The sequence below is a fragment of the Cokeromyces recurvatus genome (genome assembly GCF_025118155.1).
Source record: "Cokeromyces recurvatus strain NRRL 2243 chromosome Unknown BX663scaffold_16, whole genome shotgun sequence".
NCBI classification, from domain to species: domain Eukaryota; kingdom Fungi; phylum Mucoromycota; class Mucoromycetes; order Mucorales; family Mucoraceae; genus Cokeromyces; species Cokeromyces recurvatus.
This window is the reverse complement of record NW_026251402.1, coordinates 250058-269612: the sequence shown is the minus strand read 5'-3', so window position 1 is coordinate 269612 and position 19555 is coordinate 250058. Positions and strand designations below refer to the sequence as shown.

The 19555-nt window shown below is 29.3% G+C and overlaps 7 protein-coding genes across 7 annotated transcripts; 1 reads left to right on the top strand and 6 right to left on the bottom strand.

The window, feature by feature from the left end:
• Positions 1-44: 44 nt before the first annotated feature.
• On the bottom strand, positions 45-2766 carry BX663DRAFT_512683 (glycoside hydrolase superfamily). The gene is made up of 4 exons (XM_051528044.1): positions 1456-2766; positions 1284-1377; positions 975-1187; positions 45-878 (listed from the first exon to the last, which is right to left on the bottom strand). Exons 1-4 carry the CDS (start codon positions 2631-2633, stop codon positions 186-188), a joined length of 2178 nt encoding a protein of 725 aa, XP_051381860.1. The 5' UTR covers positions 2634-2766; the 3' UTR covers positions 45-185.
• Positions 2767-6774: 4008 nt separating this feature from the next.
• Positions 6775-8450, top strand: BX663DRAFT_512680 (transmembrane amino acid transporter protein-domain-containing protein). The gene has a single exon (XM_051528043.1). It carries the CDS (start codon positions 7196-7198, stop codon positions 8255-8257), a length of 1062 nt encoding a protein of 353 aa, XP_051381859.1. The 5' UTR covers positions 6775-7195; the 3' UTR covers positions 8258-8450.
• A 127-nt stretch (positions 8451-8577) lies between these two features.
• BX663DRAFT_512679 (uncharacterized protein) lies at positions 8578-9652 on the bottom strand. Its single transcript, XM_051528042.1, has 3 exons — positions 9188-9652; positions 9053-9118; positions 8578-8982 (listed from the first exon to the last, which is right to left on the bottom strand). The coding sequence occupies exons 1-3, from the start codon at positions 9572-9574 to the stop codon at positions 8665-8667; spliced, it is 771 nt and encodes a 256-aa protein (XP_051381858.1). The 5' UTR covers positions 9575-9652; the 3' UTR covers positions 8578-8664.
• A 3013-nt stretch (positions 9653-12665) lies between these two features.
• On the bottom strand, positions 12666-13772 carry BX663DRAFT_531611 (concanavalin A-like lectin/glucanase domain-containing protein; the record flags this gene model as incomplete). The annotated part of the gene is made up of 6 exons (XM_051530395.1): positions 12666-12752; positions 12817-12889; positions 12996-13100; positions 13177-13284; positions 13364-13553; positions 13613-13772. 6 exons carry the CDS (start codon positions 13770-13772, stop codon positions 12666-12668), a joined length of 723 nt encoding a protein of 240 aa, XP_051381857.1.
• A 535-nt stretch (positions 13773-14307) lies between these two features.
• On the bottom strand, positions 14308-14713 carry BX663DRAFT_512677 (ubiquinol-cytochrome-c reductase complex subunit-domain-containing protein). The gene is made up of 2 exons (XM_051528041.1): positions 14576-14713; positions 14308-14517 (listed from the first exon to the last, which is right to left on the bottom strand). The coding sequence occupies exons 1-2, from the start codon at positions 14641-14643 to the stop codon at positions 14376-14378; spliced, it is 210 nt and encodes a 69-aa protein (XP_051381856.1). The 5' UTR covers positions 14644-14713; the 3' UTR covers positions 14308-14375.
• Positions 14714-15386: 673 nt separating this feature from the next.
• BX663DRAFT_487154 (uncharacterized protein) lies at positions 15387-15975 on the bottom strand (the record flags this gene model as incomplete). Its single annotated transcript, XM_051524720.1, has 3 exons — positions 15387-15497; positions 15594-15699; positions 15773-15975. 3 exons carry the CDS (start codon positions 15973-15975, stop codon positions 15387-15389), a joined length of 420 nt encoding a protein of 139 aa, XP_051381855.1.
• Positions 15976-17467: 1492 nt separating this feature from the next.
• BX663DRAFT_512676 (Rho GTPase activation protein) lies at positions 17468-19213 on the bottom strand. Its single transcript, XM_051528040.1, has 4 exons — positions 19033-19213; positions 18813-18953; positions 18681-18717; positions 17468-18557 (listed from the first exon to the last, which is right to left on the bottom strand). Exons 1-4 carry the CDS (start codon positions 19127-19129, stop codon positions 17612-17614), a joined length of 1221 nt encoding a protein of 406 aa, XP_051381854.1. The 5' UTR covers positions 19130-19213; the 3' UTR covers positions 17468-17611.
• Positions 19214-19555: the final 342 nt, after the last annotated feature.

Here is a 19555-nt window from a genome sequence, read left to right as displayed (position 1 = left end):
GAAATATAAAATGACTTATGCTTCGATAAATTCAAAAAGTAAAGCCAACCTCATGTTTTCTTATGTAATAGTTTTAAAGATAAATGAACTAATATGCATCAGTTTATTTCTATGATATATTGGAAATACAGTCATTAGCATCCTTTTTATTTTCTAGATACTGTAATAATATATATAGGCCAAAATTAAAGATGAAAGGTAGCAGTTTGACGAATATCACGACTAGAAGCACCAATATGAACAGTGAATTTACCAGATGGGATTACCCAAGAATTAGAGGATGTATCCCAAATACTAAGCTCAGTCTTGGTGAATTCTATAGTAATAGTTTTACTTTTGCCCTTCTTAAGGAAAATTTTTTCAAAGCCACGGAGGACTTTAGGGGGTTCACCAGCATCCATAGGGAATGAAATATAAGCTTGAACAACTTCAGCACCATTATATTTACCAGTATTCCTAACTGAAAGAGTTGTAGTAACTTTAATTGAATCGCTCTTACCAGAAACCTTAACCCCCAAACTGCTGTATTTAAATGTAGTATAAGACAAGCCATGACCGAATGGGAAGAGTGGCTCAATATTAGCATGATCAAACCATCTGTAACCAACTAAAAGTGACTCCTTATAGACAACAGTATCAGCAGGGTCAATCGCAGCGTTATAATCAGAAGCTTTTTTGGCGATAGTATAAGGAAGACGACCAGAAGGATTAACTTTACCTGTAAGAATGTCTGCTAAAGAATTACCAGATTCTTGACCAGAAAGACCAGGCCAAACAACAGCTTTAATATTAGGATGATTAATCCAGGGCATAAGGACAGCCCCCACAGAATTAATAATAACAACAGTGTTTTTATTAATATTTGCAACAGCTTGAATCTATAATGAATGCATAATAAGTTGAATTGTTTAAATATTACTAAATATATATAAAAATATACATATATACATATATATATATTGCTTCATTATTACCAGGTTATCACCATTGTGCCATAAAGTAAGATTCTTACGATCACCAATATTACCATCAACATCAATGTAGCCTTCACCAGAATCAGCACTAGAAAAGACAAATGCAATGTCCGCATCCTTAGCAGCTGAAGCTGCTGCTTTAAGATCATAATCATCAGTAGCTAATGAAATCTTTACGCTCTTACTTAATGCATTAGAGATACCAGTATAAGGCTAAATTAAGGAGGAGGGATGGGAGAAAAACATCAGCATATGATATAAGCCTTTCTTTTCTTGTATATATATATATATATATATATATATGCTTACATCAATCAGGTAGGGGAAGTCAGATGTACCAGATCCCCAACCCTGAGCAAGATGGCCAATATTACAACCATGATCAACACAACCGTTAGGACCACTATAGGATAGAAAAAAAAATAGATTTTTTAGCATTCAAATGCACCCTATTTTAGTAATTAAGGAGTATAACATTTACTCTGGATTAACTTTGCTATCACTACCAATTAGGGCGATTTTCTTAACTTTATTGCTAATAGGGAGAATACCCGAATTCTTGAGAAGAACACAGGAAGCAGCACCCATTTCACGAACTAATTTTCCATGGTCTGCTTGAACATTGTTATAAGCGGCTTTATCACGAACAAAAGCATTAATAGTTGTCTTTGGGAAATTAGTATCTTGACGCATTTTGTACCATGAAGCAACAATACGTGTAGCCATATCAGTAACGCGTTCTTCAGCAACATCTTTCCTTTTGACAGCATCTGTTAGATTAGCACCAAAATAGGAGTCTCCGGATTGGAAGGTAATATCGCCAGGCATAGTCATATCAAGGCCTGCATTTGCAGAGGGGACTGTAGACATAGTAGCTGCCCAGTCGGATTGAACAAAGCCCTTGAAACCAAGTTCGCCCTTTAAGACAGTATTTAATGTGTAATCGTCTTCACAAGCGTAAGTACCATTTAGTTTATTATATGAGCACATGATAGAGCCTACACCAGCTTCAACAGCACGTGCAAAGGGCCATACATAAATCTCATGCAATGCTCTTTGATCAACATCAGATGAGCCTGTAGTTCGATTAAGTTCTTGGTCGTTTAAAATATAATGCTTTGCAGTAGCAATGACACCTTCTCTTTGAATGCCTTTCACCATCTCTGAAGCCATGACACCTTGCAGATAGGGGTCTTCACCTCCAGACTCCCAACCCCTACCACCTTCTGGACTTCTCATAAAGTTCATAGCGGGTCCCAAAGCAACATGAATACCTTTATTATAGAATTCCTTACCAATATAGCAACCACGATCAAGAATAGCCTTTCTATCAAATGAAGCAGCAGCATTAATGCCAGAAACGCCAGATGTAACGTTATCAGCAAAACGTATTCCAAGAGGCGCATCCTGTAGACAAAGAGAAGGGAAATCGGGATTTGTGGTAGCATAAGTATTACCTACGCAAATATCTACCATCCAACCTACACCAGTAGTAATGTTGACCTTATGTTCGAGAGACATTTGATCTACTAGAGTTTTAGCTTTTGTATAAGCATCATCCCAAGAAAGAATGTCTACTTTAGCTTCAACAATTATATTTGTAGCATAAATAGTAGCCAAAAGAGATAAAGCTATAGAAGAAAGTGAAGAAAAATACATTTTTTTTTTGGTTATAATAAACCTTTTTAAAATAAAAGCAAATTTAAATATTGAATGGAGAAAATATAATTTTAATTGCACTTTTATACAGGAACTAAAATAAGGGCCTTTTTTTTTTTGTTTTGTTTTGTTTTGTGAGATAAATTATTTTTTTGTGCGTCTAAATATTTTCTTTCAAGTGTCAAGTAACACTTATTTAAAGCATTTTTATGATCCTTTTTTTTTAAGTTTATATAATTCTCCTAAATGCTAGAAAAAAAAATAGATAAAAAGAGAATATCTTTCAAAAATTGCCTTTCTTCCCAGGGAGATTTACACTATATTAAACTTCACATGATGGAATATATTTTTTCATTTTCAGCATTCTCCCAACTCAAAGTAAAATCATTCATTGTATTGTAATTATGTATGTAACCATACTCTTTCATGTTGTTGAATATGCTAATTTTTTCCTAGTGATAATATCAAAAATAACTATTATAATTTTTTCCTAAAAAAAAAAAGAGTGGACGCTTTAATTCATAAAAAATAGTTCATATTTCATAATCTTCAAAGAGCTCATAACTGACAAATGAAAGGTAGGATTTTTATGTGAGAAAATGAATATTACGGAAAATTAGTTTCCTTTGTAGATTTATGCGGAATTTTTATATATATTTATACAAATATATATATATAAAAAAAGAAAGACTTTGTATCTGAAAATCTTAGCTAACAGAAAAGATATTATAATTAAATGCTTTCTTATATTCCAAAAAAAGAAGGTATTTTTTGTTTTGTTTTATACTATATAATATTACAAAAATTAGTTGGTAGATAGGGAATTATTTTTAACCAAGTTTCATAGTCCTTTCTTGATTTACTGTGTTATAGCAGAATGCAAATAATGTATGACAAATATCATAAATGTTCAAAAGAAAATAAAGCTATTAAATGCCTTCCAAGTGTATTTTCTTTTTTTTTCTAAATGTAATTATTGCATAATATGACTTTGCGCTACCAAGAATAATGCGATCACCTTATTTTATTCATATTCGTGCTTTGATAATTTTTTAAATAAACAAAAGAAATAAGTTACTATATAGCGTACATGCATTCATATACTTGACTGCACGGTTATTTATAATTACAGAAACACGTAAAACATAATGATTCCAGTATATACTTTCGATAGATATTATTATTTTAAGGGTTCTTTATATGTAAACTATCAGTTAGAATAGATTCAGATGATTAAGTAAGTATTGTTCTGGATTTTCTCTTGTAAATTTTGCTGATTAATACATAATCTCATACAAGGCTGTATAATGATTAGATATAATATAATTTTCTTTTTGTTCGTAAGAGTGTAAATTTCACACGATTCTATACAGTCTTTACCCGTATTAATCTGTCTTATGTGGGGAAGACAAAATCTTTGGATGTTCCACTCTTTTTTTTTTTTTTTTCTATCATGCATGTATGTATGTTCAAAGCTATTTTTTTCCAATAAAGTTTTCAATATCATATCCAATTTATCTTCTTTTACTTTGCATTGATATTCAGGTTAATGGTCTGATAGTAATTATCCATTTACGGTTAATTTAATAACACTATCTTTTCTTTTTTTTGTTTGTAAAAAGGTAGAAAATTATATTCTAAAGAGGATCTCAGTGAAAAGGGAGAAAATGAAAGGGTAACCTAGTGAGTATATAATTTATGAGAAGTAGTCAGGAATAGCAATGATAATAAAACGTAATCGATAAAGAATAATCATAATTTTGAAACGTTTGTCATACACTATAACCCAACAATGATCGACTATTCTAGATAAGCATTTGAGAAAATTAAATTATAAAGACTAAGCAAAATGACTGCTTCTTACTATAATAGCAGAAGTAGAAAAGAGAAATAGAAAGGCTGATCAATACGCATCAATCCCACATGTCATTAAGTCGTTTGTCTAGTAATAAGTGTGTTAAGATAAAAGATAGATTGAAAATGGTGTTATTTATTTTAACAGTACAGAAAATAAACATAATAGTGTCTTATATCGATAAAAATGAATCCTGAATCAAATAAGATAGACAGCAGAATTGACATTTAAATATAGATATTTTTCTACTCAAGTTATTAATTTGATCTGTGAACAGTAGTAACCCAGCTTGGGCGTTTTAAGATTTGTACTATATTCTTGATCAATGACTTTTCTATACCTTGGAATCAACAGACTATCTTCATTAGATATAAAGTCTTCAGACAAAATATTGTTAAATTAGCTGATAAGTAATTAATTTCATTTAACGTGTGTACAATTCTATTTTAACTTCCTCTACGCTTTTAAAAAAAATTCATCTCCCAAAAGTAGTTTATCTAAAACAAGTATAGGATATACATATATTGTTTAATTGCTTACTGATAAGCGCATTTTGTTTATTGTCTATTTTAGGTTTCATAAGCTAAATATATACATTTAGATAGATATTATATAGCATAAATAAGCCTACTTGTGTAGTTGAATAATAAGTCCTTTTTTGACGATGCTTGTTGTATTTAAAGGGCGATTGCTTATAAAAAAAAAAAAAAGCGTTCTCAAAACTTGTTTTATTCCTAACAAAATGTTTAAAAAAGAAAAAAAATGTTTCAGTTGATTTTTTTTTTCTAAAAAGAAACGTATATTTCGAAATAATAAACAAGTGGTTAACCTATACTTTTATCGGTTAATAAATCCATAGTATGGCCCTGAGTTATAGTTTCGTATAAATAATATAATAATGTGAAGTCATATATTGTGATAATCCTGCTTAGTGCCTGTGATGCGGCAAATATTTATTATGTAGTCTATTTTTTAATTACATGCTTTCACATATAAAATAGAGACGTCAGTTCTATAACATAGAATATTAAATCTTCACAATAAAAAGAAATTGTATCCGTATTATTATAACCGTAAAGTTCAAGGGAAAAAAAAATAACACTAAGAGAAACTTGCTATGTTATTGGTGAAACATGCGGATAATTATTATCATTATAAATCGACAAATAATATCCTTATACAGCAAAAAAAAAAAAAAATACATACATGCATAAATGTTGAAGATGTGCAATTATTATCCTTGGCTAATATTCATGATAAAAGAAATAAATATGTGTGTATATTTACTTTTTGCATTCAAAAAAAAAAAAAAAAGACATATTAGTTAAGATTGCCTTTACATTATATTCGTTAATAGTGAGGGCATTTTAAATTTTTGTTCTTGGCTATAAGTAGTTGGTCCTTTATTATTTTAAGTAAAAGAGCAATCTTTTTATCTACTTTAAAATGTTTTAATTTAATTATCCTAATAAAGCAATAATCATTGAACGTAACAACTCATTTATAGAAAAAATATGCTTATTTGTCATAAAAATAATGCTTATATTACATCTATGAAACATAAAATTCCATATATATTTTTTATTTTCGATAGAATAAATCAAAGTACGGATCATTTAATTTTTTTTTTTAAAAAGAGAAGTGAAAAAAAATTACATGCTTGATATATAATGTAATGTAACATAGAAATGGTTTTCTTATGTTTTTACTATGTTTTTACTATGTTCTTATTTTGCTCCAATAATGTAAATGATCCTAGTATACCTTTCCTCTTCTTTTTATAATTAGAAAATTAAACTATAAAAGAAGACGGAATTTAATCTTATTCTTGTGTAATGTAAAAAAAAAAAAAAAAAAAAAAAGTTGAGTCATGGCTTCAAAGCCAATCAAAATGCGCGTAGACATAAGGGATAAAATGAACTGTAAAATTAAATCAGGCTTCTTGGGTGTTTATACCTAACTCATACTATAATAAGGAATACATTTGTGTTTCCTCAACCTTAAAAATTACGTCAATAGTAACCATTGTAATTAATTTTTGTTATGCTCGAATTTCTGATTTTTAGGAAGACTTCGGACTGAAATTCAAATACGGTTATCAAAAAAACACGAATAATCGAATTTGATTGGAACATGGAATCAATTTTTTTTTGGCATTTAAAACATGTTCAATAATTAGACCTCTATTTGAAACTCACGAAATGCATGTATAAAAAGGGTCGGTTTTTATATGATTTCCCCATTTTTATTCTTTTCTTTAACTTTTTTTTTTCTTTCTTTTTTTATAATTTCTAAGAAGCGTCTATTTTTTTTATATACAAAGAGAGAAAAGAATTCTAAAAATATATATACACATATATATATACATATATAAATGTCATTTGAATTATCAGATCTAGATAAAAAGAGAGCAGGGGATTTCCAAGAAGGATCCGTTACATTTGATGCTTATAGTGGTATGTTGAACACAAGTATAGAAATAGCGATAAGAAAAAATAAAGTGAATAATAATAAATAAATTATAGAGGCAGAAGTAGAATATAATGAAAATGGCATTATTGACGTTAATCGTGAACATGCTGGCTCTTCATTTCTTGCATATTTTAATGTTGTCTGTGTTGTAGCAGGTACTGGTACTCTTGGTCTTCCCTATGCCCTTCGTTTAGGCGGTTGGATCGGTCTTCTTATTTTATTTTTATCTTGGACAATGTCTATGTATACAGCTGTTTTACTTATTCGATGTTTATATGCGAATGGCAAGCAACGTTTATCAACCTATAAGGAAATTGCAACAACATGCTTTGGTGCTGTAGGCGGCTGGGTAACTTTTTTCTTTAATTCTTGGATTTTACTTGGTGCTCCTATTTTGTATATGGTGCTTTCTGGTTCTAACTTGAATGAGCTTTGTGCAGGCACAAAGGCTGAACTTGGTGTTTTACCCTGGAGTATTATTTCTTGTGTTATCGTTGCCATTCCTTTTATTTTGGTCAAATCAATGAAAGAAGTAGCTTTCATGAGTGCTTTAGGTGCTGCTGCTACTGCTGTTGTTGTTATCATTGTTATCGTTGTTGCTGGTATTGATCACAAAACTCTTCAAAATATTCATCATGATACTGTTATCTGGCCTAAATTCCCTATCGCTTTAAGTACAATTTGTTTTAGTTTTGGTGGTAATGTTGTCTATCCTCATGTCGAAGCCTCTATGAAAAAGCCTCGTGATTGGCCTAAAGTAGTTGCTGGTGGTTTAACTACATGTGTTATTTTATATTTTGCTACTGCCGTACCTGGTTATTATGTCTACGGTGATACAGTGCAATCTCCTGTCTATAATTCAATCTCAAATGGTGTCCCAAAAATGATTGCCATCAGTATTATGACTTTCCATGTTATCACAGCTGCACCTATCTTGCTTACTTCATTCGCTTTAGACGTTGAAGAAATGCTCAATATTACTGTTGAACGTTTTGGTGTCGTAAAAGAGTTTTTGATCCGTGCATGTCTTCGTATCTTGACTGTTGTTTTTGTTGGCGTCATTGGTGCTGTTATTCCTCATTTTGATGATTTAATGTCCTTGATTGGTTCCTTTGCAAACTGTGCTTTGATTTTGATCTTTCCCATCATTTTCTACTTTAAATTGACAGGTTTCCGTAATAAACCTATTTACGAGCTTGCTTGGTGTGGATTAACCATGTTGATGGGCGTTGTTGGTCTTGTTTTTGGTACTATTTCTTCTATTGAAGCCTTGGTTGCTGATTTTAAGAAGTCATAATATATATATGTATATATGTATATATTTATATAGTTATATATATTTATATATTATTTTATTTCATCTTGTTATTATATATACATTTACATATGTATTGTACATATTCATTTTTTTTTTTTTTTATATATATGCTGTAAATAAATAGTATAGCTCTATTTCCCCCCTTTTTTTTTCTCAAACTCACAAAGAAAGGGTAATAAAATAATATTAATAAATATGAATTATGCTTAGACAAAAAAAAATATATATATATTTATATACTTTATTAATTCTTAATAAATTAAACAATTCTTTCTTTCTCTCTCTTTTTTTTTTTTTAGGGGAGAGTAAAGGAATATTTAAGTGATAATATTACCTGTTTTAATTATATAACAATGGAGTTATTTATTTATTTATTTTTTCCTTCATTACCATAGATAGCGCAAATCCATAAGGGCTTCAATTCTGTTACCATGAACAGTTTCATTTGAGTCTTGGAGACTAACAAGTGCTTTACGCCAATAATTTGTATTCAGTTCGTTATCACCATAGATGAAAATTTTTCCTTCCAGTTCTTCTTCTTGGTCTAGACGAACTGTTTTAAACACGAGTGGATTACTTTTACTGAATTGCAATACAAATCCAGTCGTTCTAGCGATTCCAGTGTTTTCACAATCATCCAATGAAGGTTTATTAACTGATAGTAAATATGTTAAAGGTATAACACCTAATGGTTCCTTGCTATCCTGTATACATTTATATATATTTATATTTATGAATATTATTTTAATTTTTATCATATATACAATATCTAACCTTATATGTGAAATCGTATAAAATGAGTTGGTCTTCCTTTGCAATGACCCAATAACGCTTCCATGTCTATAATAATAATAATGATATCAATCGTATACTCATTCTTTCTCTTTTTTCGCATGTCAATATACTTACAGGATAAGCCTTGCCTCTTGTATAGACAGTTAAATAATCACCCTTTAGACAGTGTTTCTGAGATTTTAATAGCTCTTCTGAAATCTGTTTTGTATCCTCTGAGCTTTCATGAAAAGAGAAAGAACTCTCTTGAGACTCAAAAGACCAAGGGAAACGACGACAAGGAACAGTAGATACAGTTTCTGTTACTCTAATATCGATAAGTAATTCAATATTGATCCAACGATTAGATGAATTGCCGTCAAACTTTTTCAATCTAAAACGTGAAATTCCTTGCTCTAATACATCCATTTTATTCTCAAAGTTTAAACATGCATATCCAATAAGAGGAAGCTTGGTATGTATAATCTCTGTTGTTCTTCGTCTATTGGATCGCCAGAAGCCCATCTTTAATAACTTATCACGAATAAGTGTGTTTGTATGGCGTGCAGCAACTGTAAAGTTAAGTAAAAATGGTTCTTCAGCTTCACTTTAATAATAATAATAAAACAAGTTAAGACAGTTTTTTTTTATAACGTATTAATAAAAATATATTAAAATTTACATGACTAACGGATCATCGTACGATCTATCTGAAACTGCAGTGTTTTGAACTTTACGTAATATACCTCTCTTAGTGGATATAATTTCATCATTAAGCCGGATACATATTTCATAATCACAATCTATTAAAAAAATATATATACATATTTATATAAATTAGTATAACATTATTTATTTTCAAAAGAGATGCCTACCACGAACTGAAGCTAGATTATTTATTTGCAAAACTGAATGAAAAAGAGTATTTTATTAAATTACAAAGAAAAGTTTTTTTTTTTTTTTTTTTTTTTTTTTTGGTTGCTGTTGTTATTGTTATCTTTACCTCTGCAATACATTATCCTTTTTGGTGCGATAATAGCTTTGCTCTTTTCAATATCACTATTAGCTTGTTTTTGTTTCGAATCTTTAATTTTTTGTTCTAATTGGTTTCTAAATAAAAACAAAAGGTTTTGTTCAAATTTTGAAATCATGATTGTTAAACATCGCATACTGTTATTCAAACAGATTTTTTTTTTGTTTTATACCTTAAAAAAGCAAAATGAACAGTGTCTGTTTCATTAGTAGATATGCATTTTTGTTGTAATTTGTTCTTATTTGCTGCTGTTGTTAATTGTTGATCAGCTTCTCTGTAGATATCATGATTTTCCCCCATTTCAGAAGAAGAATATTCGTCACTACTATCACTATCACTCATAATAAAATCAGTGGATTGAATGTCAGAGGTATATCGTTGTGATGAGATAGTTAAAACTTTGTTTTTCTTATGGTTTTTCAATTGGAGGAGTACATTCTCTGAAGCAGTTTGGTATTTCTGACTTAGCATTTGACCAATATTGTTCTTTATTTGATGAGATGATGACAGTACTCTTTGACTAGCTAATTCTAGCCATGTAGTCGCACGCTTAATATGAACTTGACCTTTGGATGCTAGATCCATTGTTGTTGTTGGTCTTTTTAATCCACTTGCAGTAGGGAAACTATCATCCAGTTTAAGACTTAAAGCACTGTTAAAGACGGTTTCATCCTCTAAGGGCAAGGGAGGTAAAGGGCGTTGACTAATATCTGTGGCCATCATCGTCATCATAGTGGAAAGATTAGGACATGTTTGACTCTTTTTCTGTGGTGTTATTTTTGCCGTATCATCACCCAATACATAATGTGCCTTGAAATCGTTACTATATCTATGGTTACCTTTAGCAGCAGTGATATATCCTTTAGATTGGTCTTGATCATGGTCACTTGAATATCCATCACTACTATAGGATGCTGTAGAAGGATTCAAAAATAGACTTCCATTCTCTGTGCTATTTAATTTATTACTCTGTGGTTGGGGAACAACAGTCGACGAATCCTTTCTAATTGAAAACGATCGTAAAGGAAGAATGTGTTTAGAATAAATATGTGTTTTCAATTTATAAAGTGAATTAGTCCAATTATGATAAGAATAGCGAGCAATATTATAATCGTTTTGATGGGGCTGTTGATAAATATTACTTATCATTCTGTGTTATTCTTATTATATATATAAATAAATAAATAAAAGAAAAGGTTCAAAATAATAATAAAAGAAGAAGCAATGAATGAAGTATGCGCATATTTTTTTTTGTATTTTATTTAAATTGTTATTTGTCCCCAGGAACGTTCCTTAAAGCTTGAAACCAAAAAAAAAAAAAAAAAAAAAAAAAAAGTAAATAAATATAAATAAAATAAAGACTTTTTCTTTTTCTTCTTCTTCTTTTTTTGGCATAAGAAGTGAAAGACAAAAGTCTTCAATATTTCTATTATTCAATATAAATATATAACCATTAGCTACCTTTAAATATAATACTATTTCCATACTAAAATATGTGTAAATTTAAAAGAAAGGAATGAAATGCATATATAACAAAAATTAAGTTATTATGAACGTAATTGAAATGATCTGCATATGATAAACTACTTGTAATCAAATTTTTATTTATATTACTGTATATGTATATATATATTTGTGTGTGTGTGTGTGTATGTGTTTTGAAATTGTAAAAGGCTTTGATATGATCAGGTACATGATCTAATTCTTAACTAAAAATATGTTTATTTATCAGTTATGTGAAGGAGAAAACGATAATATGAAAAGAACAAACAAAAATTATGTTAAAAGATCTATAGAAAAGTTGGGTTTATAAATTGCAGAAAAGGTTTTTTTACAAGATAAGCTACAAATCAGATTTGATATTTGCATTTAGCCTTACTCTTTCAATATATCAAATTAGATTACACTTGTTTTTTTTTAAAAAAAAAAAAAATAAAAGTACACATACACTATTATGATGACAGTAATCGTTGTATAGGCTCCATTTTTACTATTGCGATTTATAGCAAAGATCTATCTATATACATGCATATATAAATAATATTCTCTTGTATAAATGATAATCAAAGTATATTATTATTGTTGATATTAATAAAGAGACTTTAAAGAGAATTTATTTTTTTATTTTTTTTTTTCATTTCCTCAGTAGGGAAAGCTATAGAGAAATAGTCTCAAATGGCCTTGTGCAGGTAAAATCTGAAAGAATTGCTGATTTTATATGAACATGAGTGTCTATATATAGAGCACAAATAGGATAGAATAAAATAACCATTTTTTTCTTCAAAATCTGAACAATACATTAATATCCTTATTATTCAGAAGTCCAATCCAATTGTAAAAGAAAAATAATAATAATATTATTAAACCTAGAACAAGATATTAAAAGAGCCATAGCAATATACAACAGAATTTAGCCATTTTTATATGAATAAAATAAAATAAAATAAACGTTTATGAAGAGAGATGAAATTATGTTTATATATGTATAAATGGATATATTAACATAGATAGCAAAATAAGCATACACACATATATATGTATAGATGTATAGATGTATAGATGTATAGATACTATCAGAATATATTAATTTTTAATATTATTATACTTTGGATTACAAGTAATTTGAACATTCTTAATATATGCTGTAATGGGCTCTTTCTGTTTATTCCACTATAATAGAGGATATTAGATTATTGAATACATATATATATATATATATATATATATCACTTACATCAATAGGCCCATGAGCCCACTGAGCAGTTCCACTTGAACTACTACCATCCCAAAGACCAAATTGAACACGGCTGTATATATATATATATATGTATATGTATACATTTATATACATGTTTAAGATATATATATAAATTAGTGATCTGCAGAATAAAAGTAAATGTTTGGATACTTTACGCAGGATGGGTGGGGTATTCATAAGTATCTCCATTTTTAGTTGACAAGCGAGTTTTTGTACGAATTTCTTTATCATTAATAAACCATTTAATCTCTGAGGGAGACCTGTATTGTACACAACAAATGAACATGTATATAAATAAATCAAAATGAATGAAGTGAAGAATTTAATCGTCTTTACCATTCAATTGTATATTTATAGAATTCATTGAAGACGCTTCCATTAGGTGCATTTATTTCTTTTCCATTTTTCCCGTATACAATATTAGGACCATAAAAGTAATTTGATCTAACAATGAATATTTTTTTTTTATTTATATACACATATACATAGATGTGTGTTATGTATGTATATCTATAATACTTACGTAATTTGATTTTTGGGATTAGCTAATAATTCAAAATCAATTTCATCACCATTATCAGCAATTAAAATGACAGCAGTAACAGCTCCTGGTACCTTTGCAGCCTTTACAGTGGCAGAGAATTTTCCATATTGCATATAAGTAGTTGCATTGAATGTACAACCTGATCCCTCATACTTGTTATACGGAAGTCCTAATAAATATGTATATTTAATTCACTCTATCTAGGATTGCTATTCATCTACTACTCACCTTCTTCGTCTTTTAAACGAATATATTCGGAAGGCGGTAGAAGCTTTAATTGAAGACCTTCAGAAGTAATTTCGTAATTCTCTTTAGTAGATCCTGATTGTAAGACCCAACCATCTATTGAGTTGGTAAAATCAGAATTCATATCTGTACATGATGGCATATCACGACGAATGAATGATGGCTTAGGCTGAACATAATATGCTTGAACTCTTAACGTTGACAGAGCTATTAAAGAGCCAATTGAAATCAAAGGTAATAACATTATTATTGCCCCTCCTTTTTATATATAAATATATATATGCGTGTATGTGTTAAAGAAAAAAAAAGAAGAGTATACAACAAAAGACAATCCATTTATATATTTATATTAGAACACATTCAAGGGGAACTTCATTATAAAGAAACTTGTTTATGTATTTCAGGAGAAAAGTAGAAAGGAGTCCTTTGATTCTTAATCTAATTTTAGGTAAGATCAATGAATTTAAATTTTTTTTTTGAATAGATGAAAGAGGGAGAAGTGAAAGAAAAAAAAAAAAAAAGAAAAAGGACAGACAAGGAGAAATAAAGTAAAGAAGTTATAATTTAAAATAATTCAGCCTCACATTTTCTCCTTGCCCTTGTATGTTTTCGTTTCATTTCATTCTACACAACTTACTTGCCTTTCAATATAATCCATATTTATATAAAAACAAAAATTCTATTATACAAATAAATATGCAAGCCGTTTATTAATCATTATAAAACACTATGACTGCAGATAAATCTATTGTTCTTCAGCAATGGCCCAATAGCTACCAGCAATAGGAATTTTACTTAAAAGATCCTTTTTAACTAAAGGAACATCAGAACCTAAAAGAAGTACAGCACTTCCTGCAGCAACACCCCATGTGGCAAGGTTAGGGAAACTACATAGATACATATAAATTTATGATTTATTTAGAAAATTGATATTGTTTATTTTACACTTTAAAGACTTTCTCGACTGAAATGACAGAAAAATGAGGAGAACTAACGATTCTAGAAACAGGCATTGCTAATTATAAAATTCTGTTTTTTGTTTAAAATGAGATTGTTATTATTTTTTATTATTATTTTTTTTTTAAAAAAAACAATAAAATAACCTAGTCGCCCCTTTTTAAGATTCGAATCAAAAAAAGGAAAAAAAAAAATACAAGTGAATGATGACGTCAGCTTTTTTTTTTTTTTTTTTTTTGTTAAGGTGTAGTTACAGTTTTTTTTTTTAAAACAAAAAAAGAGAGAAGGTAATAAAACCTCTTAAGAGTCAAGAGGAAAAAAAGAAAAGGAATATGAAATAGTATAAATCTAGCTACATTTAATTATAGTATTTTCGAATGAAGTGTAGACTAGTTTCAATATTTTTAGATTTAGACAATATAAAACTAGTTTTTAAACATGTTTACCTGTAAGAATTTAAATTTCCTATCAAGAAAACCCTCCATGTTCGAGGCGGTAAGAGAATACAGAGAGATATTCTTGAACAGTTAGTATCTCATTAGAGATTCGATAAATATATATTTATGTATATATATTTTGCGGCATTGCATTTATGTTGCCACAGTATCCCGCAGCTTTTGGAAGCTAAGACACCATGATAGCCTATTATTGAAGACATAAGATTTCTTTTAAAGTATGAATGACAAGTCTAAATTTATATAAAAGCAAACATGTTAAATTGGAGTTAACTAAAGGTGTAATAATTTATTGCTTTGGAAGTTCTAAATTCATCCACAAAAGGTACCCTATTTTTGTCTATTCAACAATTTTTTTTCCACCCTATGCTGGTGGCTCCTGTTTGAACACCTTTAAACTTGACGGTATTTTCATTGAATATTCCATGCTCAAATGCTATAACTGAAGTTTTCATCTTGATTAAGGGTTTTTAGTGTCCAGCATATACTCCTTTATCGTTCACTACACAATAAGTATATTATCACTTACAAAATACATGTATTCATTTTACCTTGTCTCTTTTATTATTCCATTCTTCCAGTAAGTCGCTAGGAATAGCGTTGGAATTTTTTGGTACCAAAAGAGAAACGAAATACCAAAAATTGTGTGTAAGGGCTCTCTTATCAATCATATTATAGGTTTTATCATCTATCGATTTGGTTTGGATATGTTAATTATATAATGATTTACAAGCATTCAAGAATGGGATATCCTCTAACACCTTCAAGATTTTGATTGTAATGATATTCTTGTGTTGTGGCCGTAGAATGGTTTCCTAGTTTTATCTTTCTTGTTACCATTGCATAATCTCCAAGCAACTTTTTTAATTCTTCGTTTTTTTTTGTTATATTTATGGTTAGGGCATAAAGGAGACTTGGATCTATTATATCCATTCTTATGACAACTAGTGCAGACTTGCTTTTCAGTACTATTCTCTATTTTGGCTCTTTTCTTTTGCTGCTTCAATATGCTTGTTTCTAATTCGCTCATTTTTGTTCTTTTAAAACCAACTAATTTAAATAATAATTTGTCTAATAAAAGGGGAATGAAATACCTTGAATAAATGAAGAAGATTCAACCTTTTTCACATTTTTTTTTTTTTACTACGTTTTGAAAAATGTCATCTTTGCTCACAATCTTTGCATTTAGTAGCTGATATGAAACATTAATTTTAATGCTCACTTGTTTGTGCACAACTGAAGACTCACAATTATTTTGATTGATTTCACTCTAATGATATTGCATATCTTCTTTTTAAACATTAGTATTCTATTACTCATTCCCTTTTTTTAAAAAGAGAAAAAAAAAAAAAAAAGGGATCATCAAAACAACATTATTCTTAATATCCTAACGCGTCTCTCTCTTTTTTTTTTTTTTTTTTTTTTTTTTTTTTTTTTTTTTTGTATTAAATACCCCAAAATTATCGTACTTTTAAGCAGCTTCACCGACAATTCTTAGAAAATAGGTTTGATTATCTTTGCCGCCCTTTCTTTGAAACAGAATCCCAATAACTAGGGTTACCAATGACCCACAATGAGCATAGTCAAGCCCTTTGTTGGCATCTTGTGTTGGCTTCCAGGTGATGTTCCTCGGTTATGTCCTTACCGTCCATATGAGAGTTTTACTCGTGAATGCTCTACTCAATGTCTCCATATGCTCTGTCGGTTTATAATATGTCACTAACCATTTATGATCCGATTCCCTTTATCCTTCATCAATTGCCTCTAAAGAAACCCAAAGTCGCCGCAACTATCTGTATCATTCATTCTACATAAAATAAATTATCTGTTTCATCAAACGCTTCTTCCTCCTATTCATCCTGGTTTCAAAGTTGATGTAATTGGTTATCTTCGTAATAGACTAGTATATTCATACTGTCTCTGATTCCTTCTTGACTCTTAAGAGGCTTTTGTGACCTTCTCTCTCTCTCTCTCTCTTTTATTTTTTTAAGAGAGCAGCTATACATACATACAGAACCCACCTCAAGTAACGTACACTATTATGTATTAAAGTAATATAGATATACATATATATTTATATATACTTTATTATTCAACAGTGAATGTATTCTATACGTTTCTTTATAAGGCTCACTTTTATAATTACATAATGTGCAAAAAAAAAACGTATGGTGGTGTCATCCAGTTAATAAAGTATCATGCTGTTTTCAAGTAAGAGACTTGTATTGAACCTCAATATTAAATCTATTACATTCGCGTATAAGGACATGTGTGTTCAAGTGGATGAATAATTGTATGGTAGCATGTTCTTTCTGTTATTATTACTTTATTGTATAGTTCATATGTGCATTATGTATTTTATCAAATAAACCTAGTCCTATTTATGTCATTTTTATACTACTACTATCAATTATCAAAATAAACTTTTCTTTTCTTTTTGCTTCAATTGCAAATTTTTTTTCTTTATTTTAATATATTTGTATGTGTATATAATTGAAAGATTTAACTATAAATGTAAGCGTATAAAAGAGAGAAAAAAAAAACTATATAAAGGACTATACTAATATGATTATTTATTATGGCCAGCTTCAATGATGGATCTGTTAAGTTGAACGATTTGTAAGGGATCATTAGGACCATATCTTGATCTCCTTGAAGGCATTGTCTTTGCTCTCTTTACTCTTTGTTCTTTACCGGATGACATGATAACAGACAAAGGTCTTGATGAGTTTGATGAAGATGCCAAGATACCTGTCCAATCCACTGATTTCTGATGATGATGATGATGATGGTGATGATGATAAGGGTGATTAGAGGTATTATTAATAGTATTATTATTAGTATTATTATTAGTATTAGTAGTGTTGAAAGTATGAGTAGTGTTATATGACGTGGGATGACTATTATGACGATGAGGTGCAGAAAGAGGTGATGTTGTGATGGTTATGTTATTTGTGACAGTTTCAGTTGTATTTGAGATTTCATTATGCTGATCCTTTGTTTCAGTTTCTGTTTCTTTTTGTTGTTGATTAAGCATAGTGAAACGAGAAGATCGAGGCATCTTAAAACAATGTTGATGTTCTACTAAAAATTGAACTACCCTTTGTGATGTTTTATATTGAGCTGGATTTAATGCATGTTCTGGATTCAAAAGCATACCAGGTGTAAAAACTGAAGCAAGATTAAATGTATCCATTTTCGTAATTTGCACATTTTGACTAAAAAGTGAAATCAAATCCAACAAATAAAACAAAAGATACTGATGATGTTCTGGTAATTGTTCTATCAAACTCTGAAACTGAGACACTTTTTCCTCATCACTTGTATTATCTGTTAAAATAACATCGCGAAAAGGTTGATAAAGTTGATGTACAATGACTGGTTCAGGCAAATAGTTTAAATAACGTCGAAGAACATTAGCAGCGTCGTGTACTGAAAAGCCTTTCCAATCTAATTGTCTTCCATAATCAGGTGGTGTATTGAATATATGTTGTAGTTGACCAATTCTTTTAGCACTAATTATATTTAAAAAAGAGAGAGATACATTAATAAGAGAAGATTTACATATACAATAGATATAAATAACTGCTATTTTTTTTTTATTCTATATATAAATAAATAAAAAGAAAGACATTTACCTGCCGCTCATACGGAACACACCTTCAGTATAAAGACCTATTTAACAATAATAAAAAAGACAGCCGAGATTAATTTTTTTTTTTTTTGGGTTCCATAAAAAAAAAAAAAAAAAAAAGTGACATTTAATTTACCTTGGTCTTTAAGAAAAGAGCCGCATTTAGCAACAATGACAGGAATAAAACCAACATATTGAATATCATTATCGACATAAGCAATAGCAGCTCGAGCACAACGTAAACTATCTTGCAAGGGGACACCAAAGATTTGATCCTCTTTATAAATTCTATCGATTAATAAACACATAACATACACATGTATATTAATCCTTCCTCTCTCTCTCTCTCATTTTACCTTGCTTTTGAGAAGAAGTTGGCTTATTGTTTGAATTATGTGTGACCTTTCTCCACCAACTCTTTATTGGTGTGTCTTTACTAGATTCGGTATCCATCAAGTAAAAAGGAAATAAAAAAAAAATAATAAAAGGAATGGAGAAAAAAAAATGAAAAAAAAAAGAGAGAGAGAAAAAAAAAATAGAAAAAGAAAGTATGAAGTATATAAAAAAGAAAAAAAAAAAAAGAAACGAAAAAAAAAAAAAAAGTTTTATATGTACGTTTACGTCGTGTGGGATTTAAGCTTTTAATAAGCGTGAATTTTTGTTGTGTTGATTGTGTGTGTTATGTATGTTTGTAATATAAAAATAGTAAAACAACCAAAAGCGGATTTTGAATTATAAGCCTTCAATTTTTATATTTAAAATAAAGTGACTTTCAATATCTCATTATCGAAAAATAAAATAAAAAGAAGCATGTATGATTTCATATACCAATATTTTGTCTTAAAATTGTCATGTTTCAATTCTTTTCACTGCAGTTTA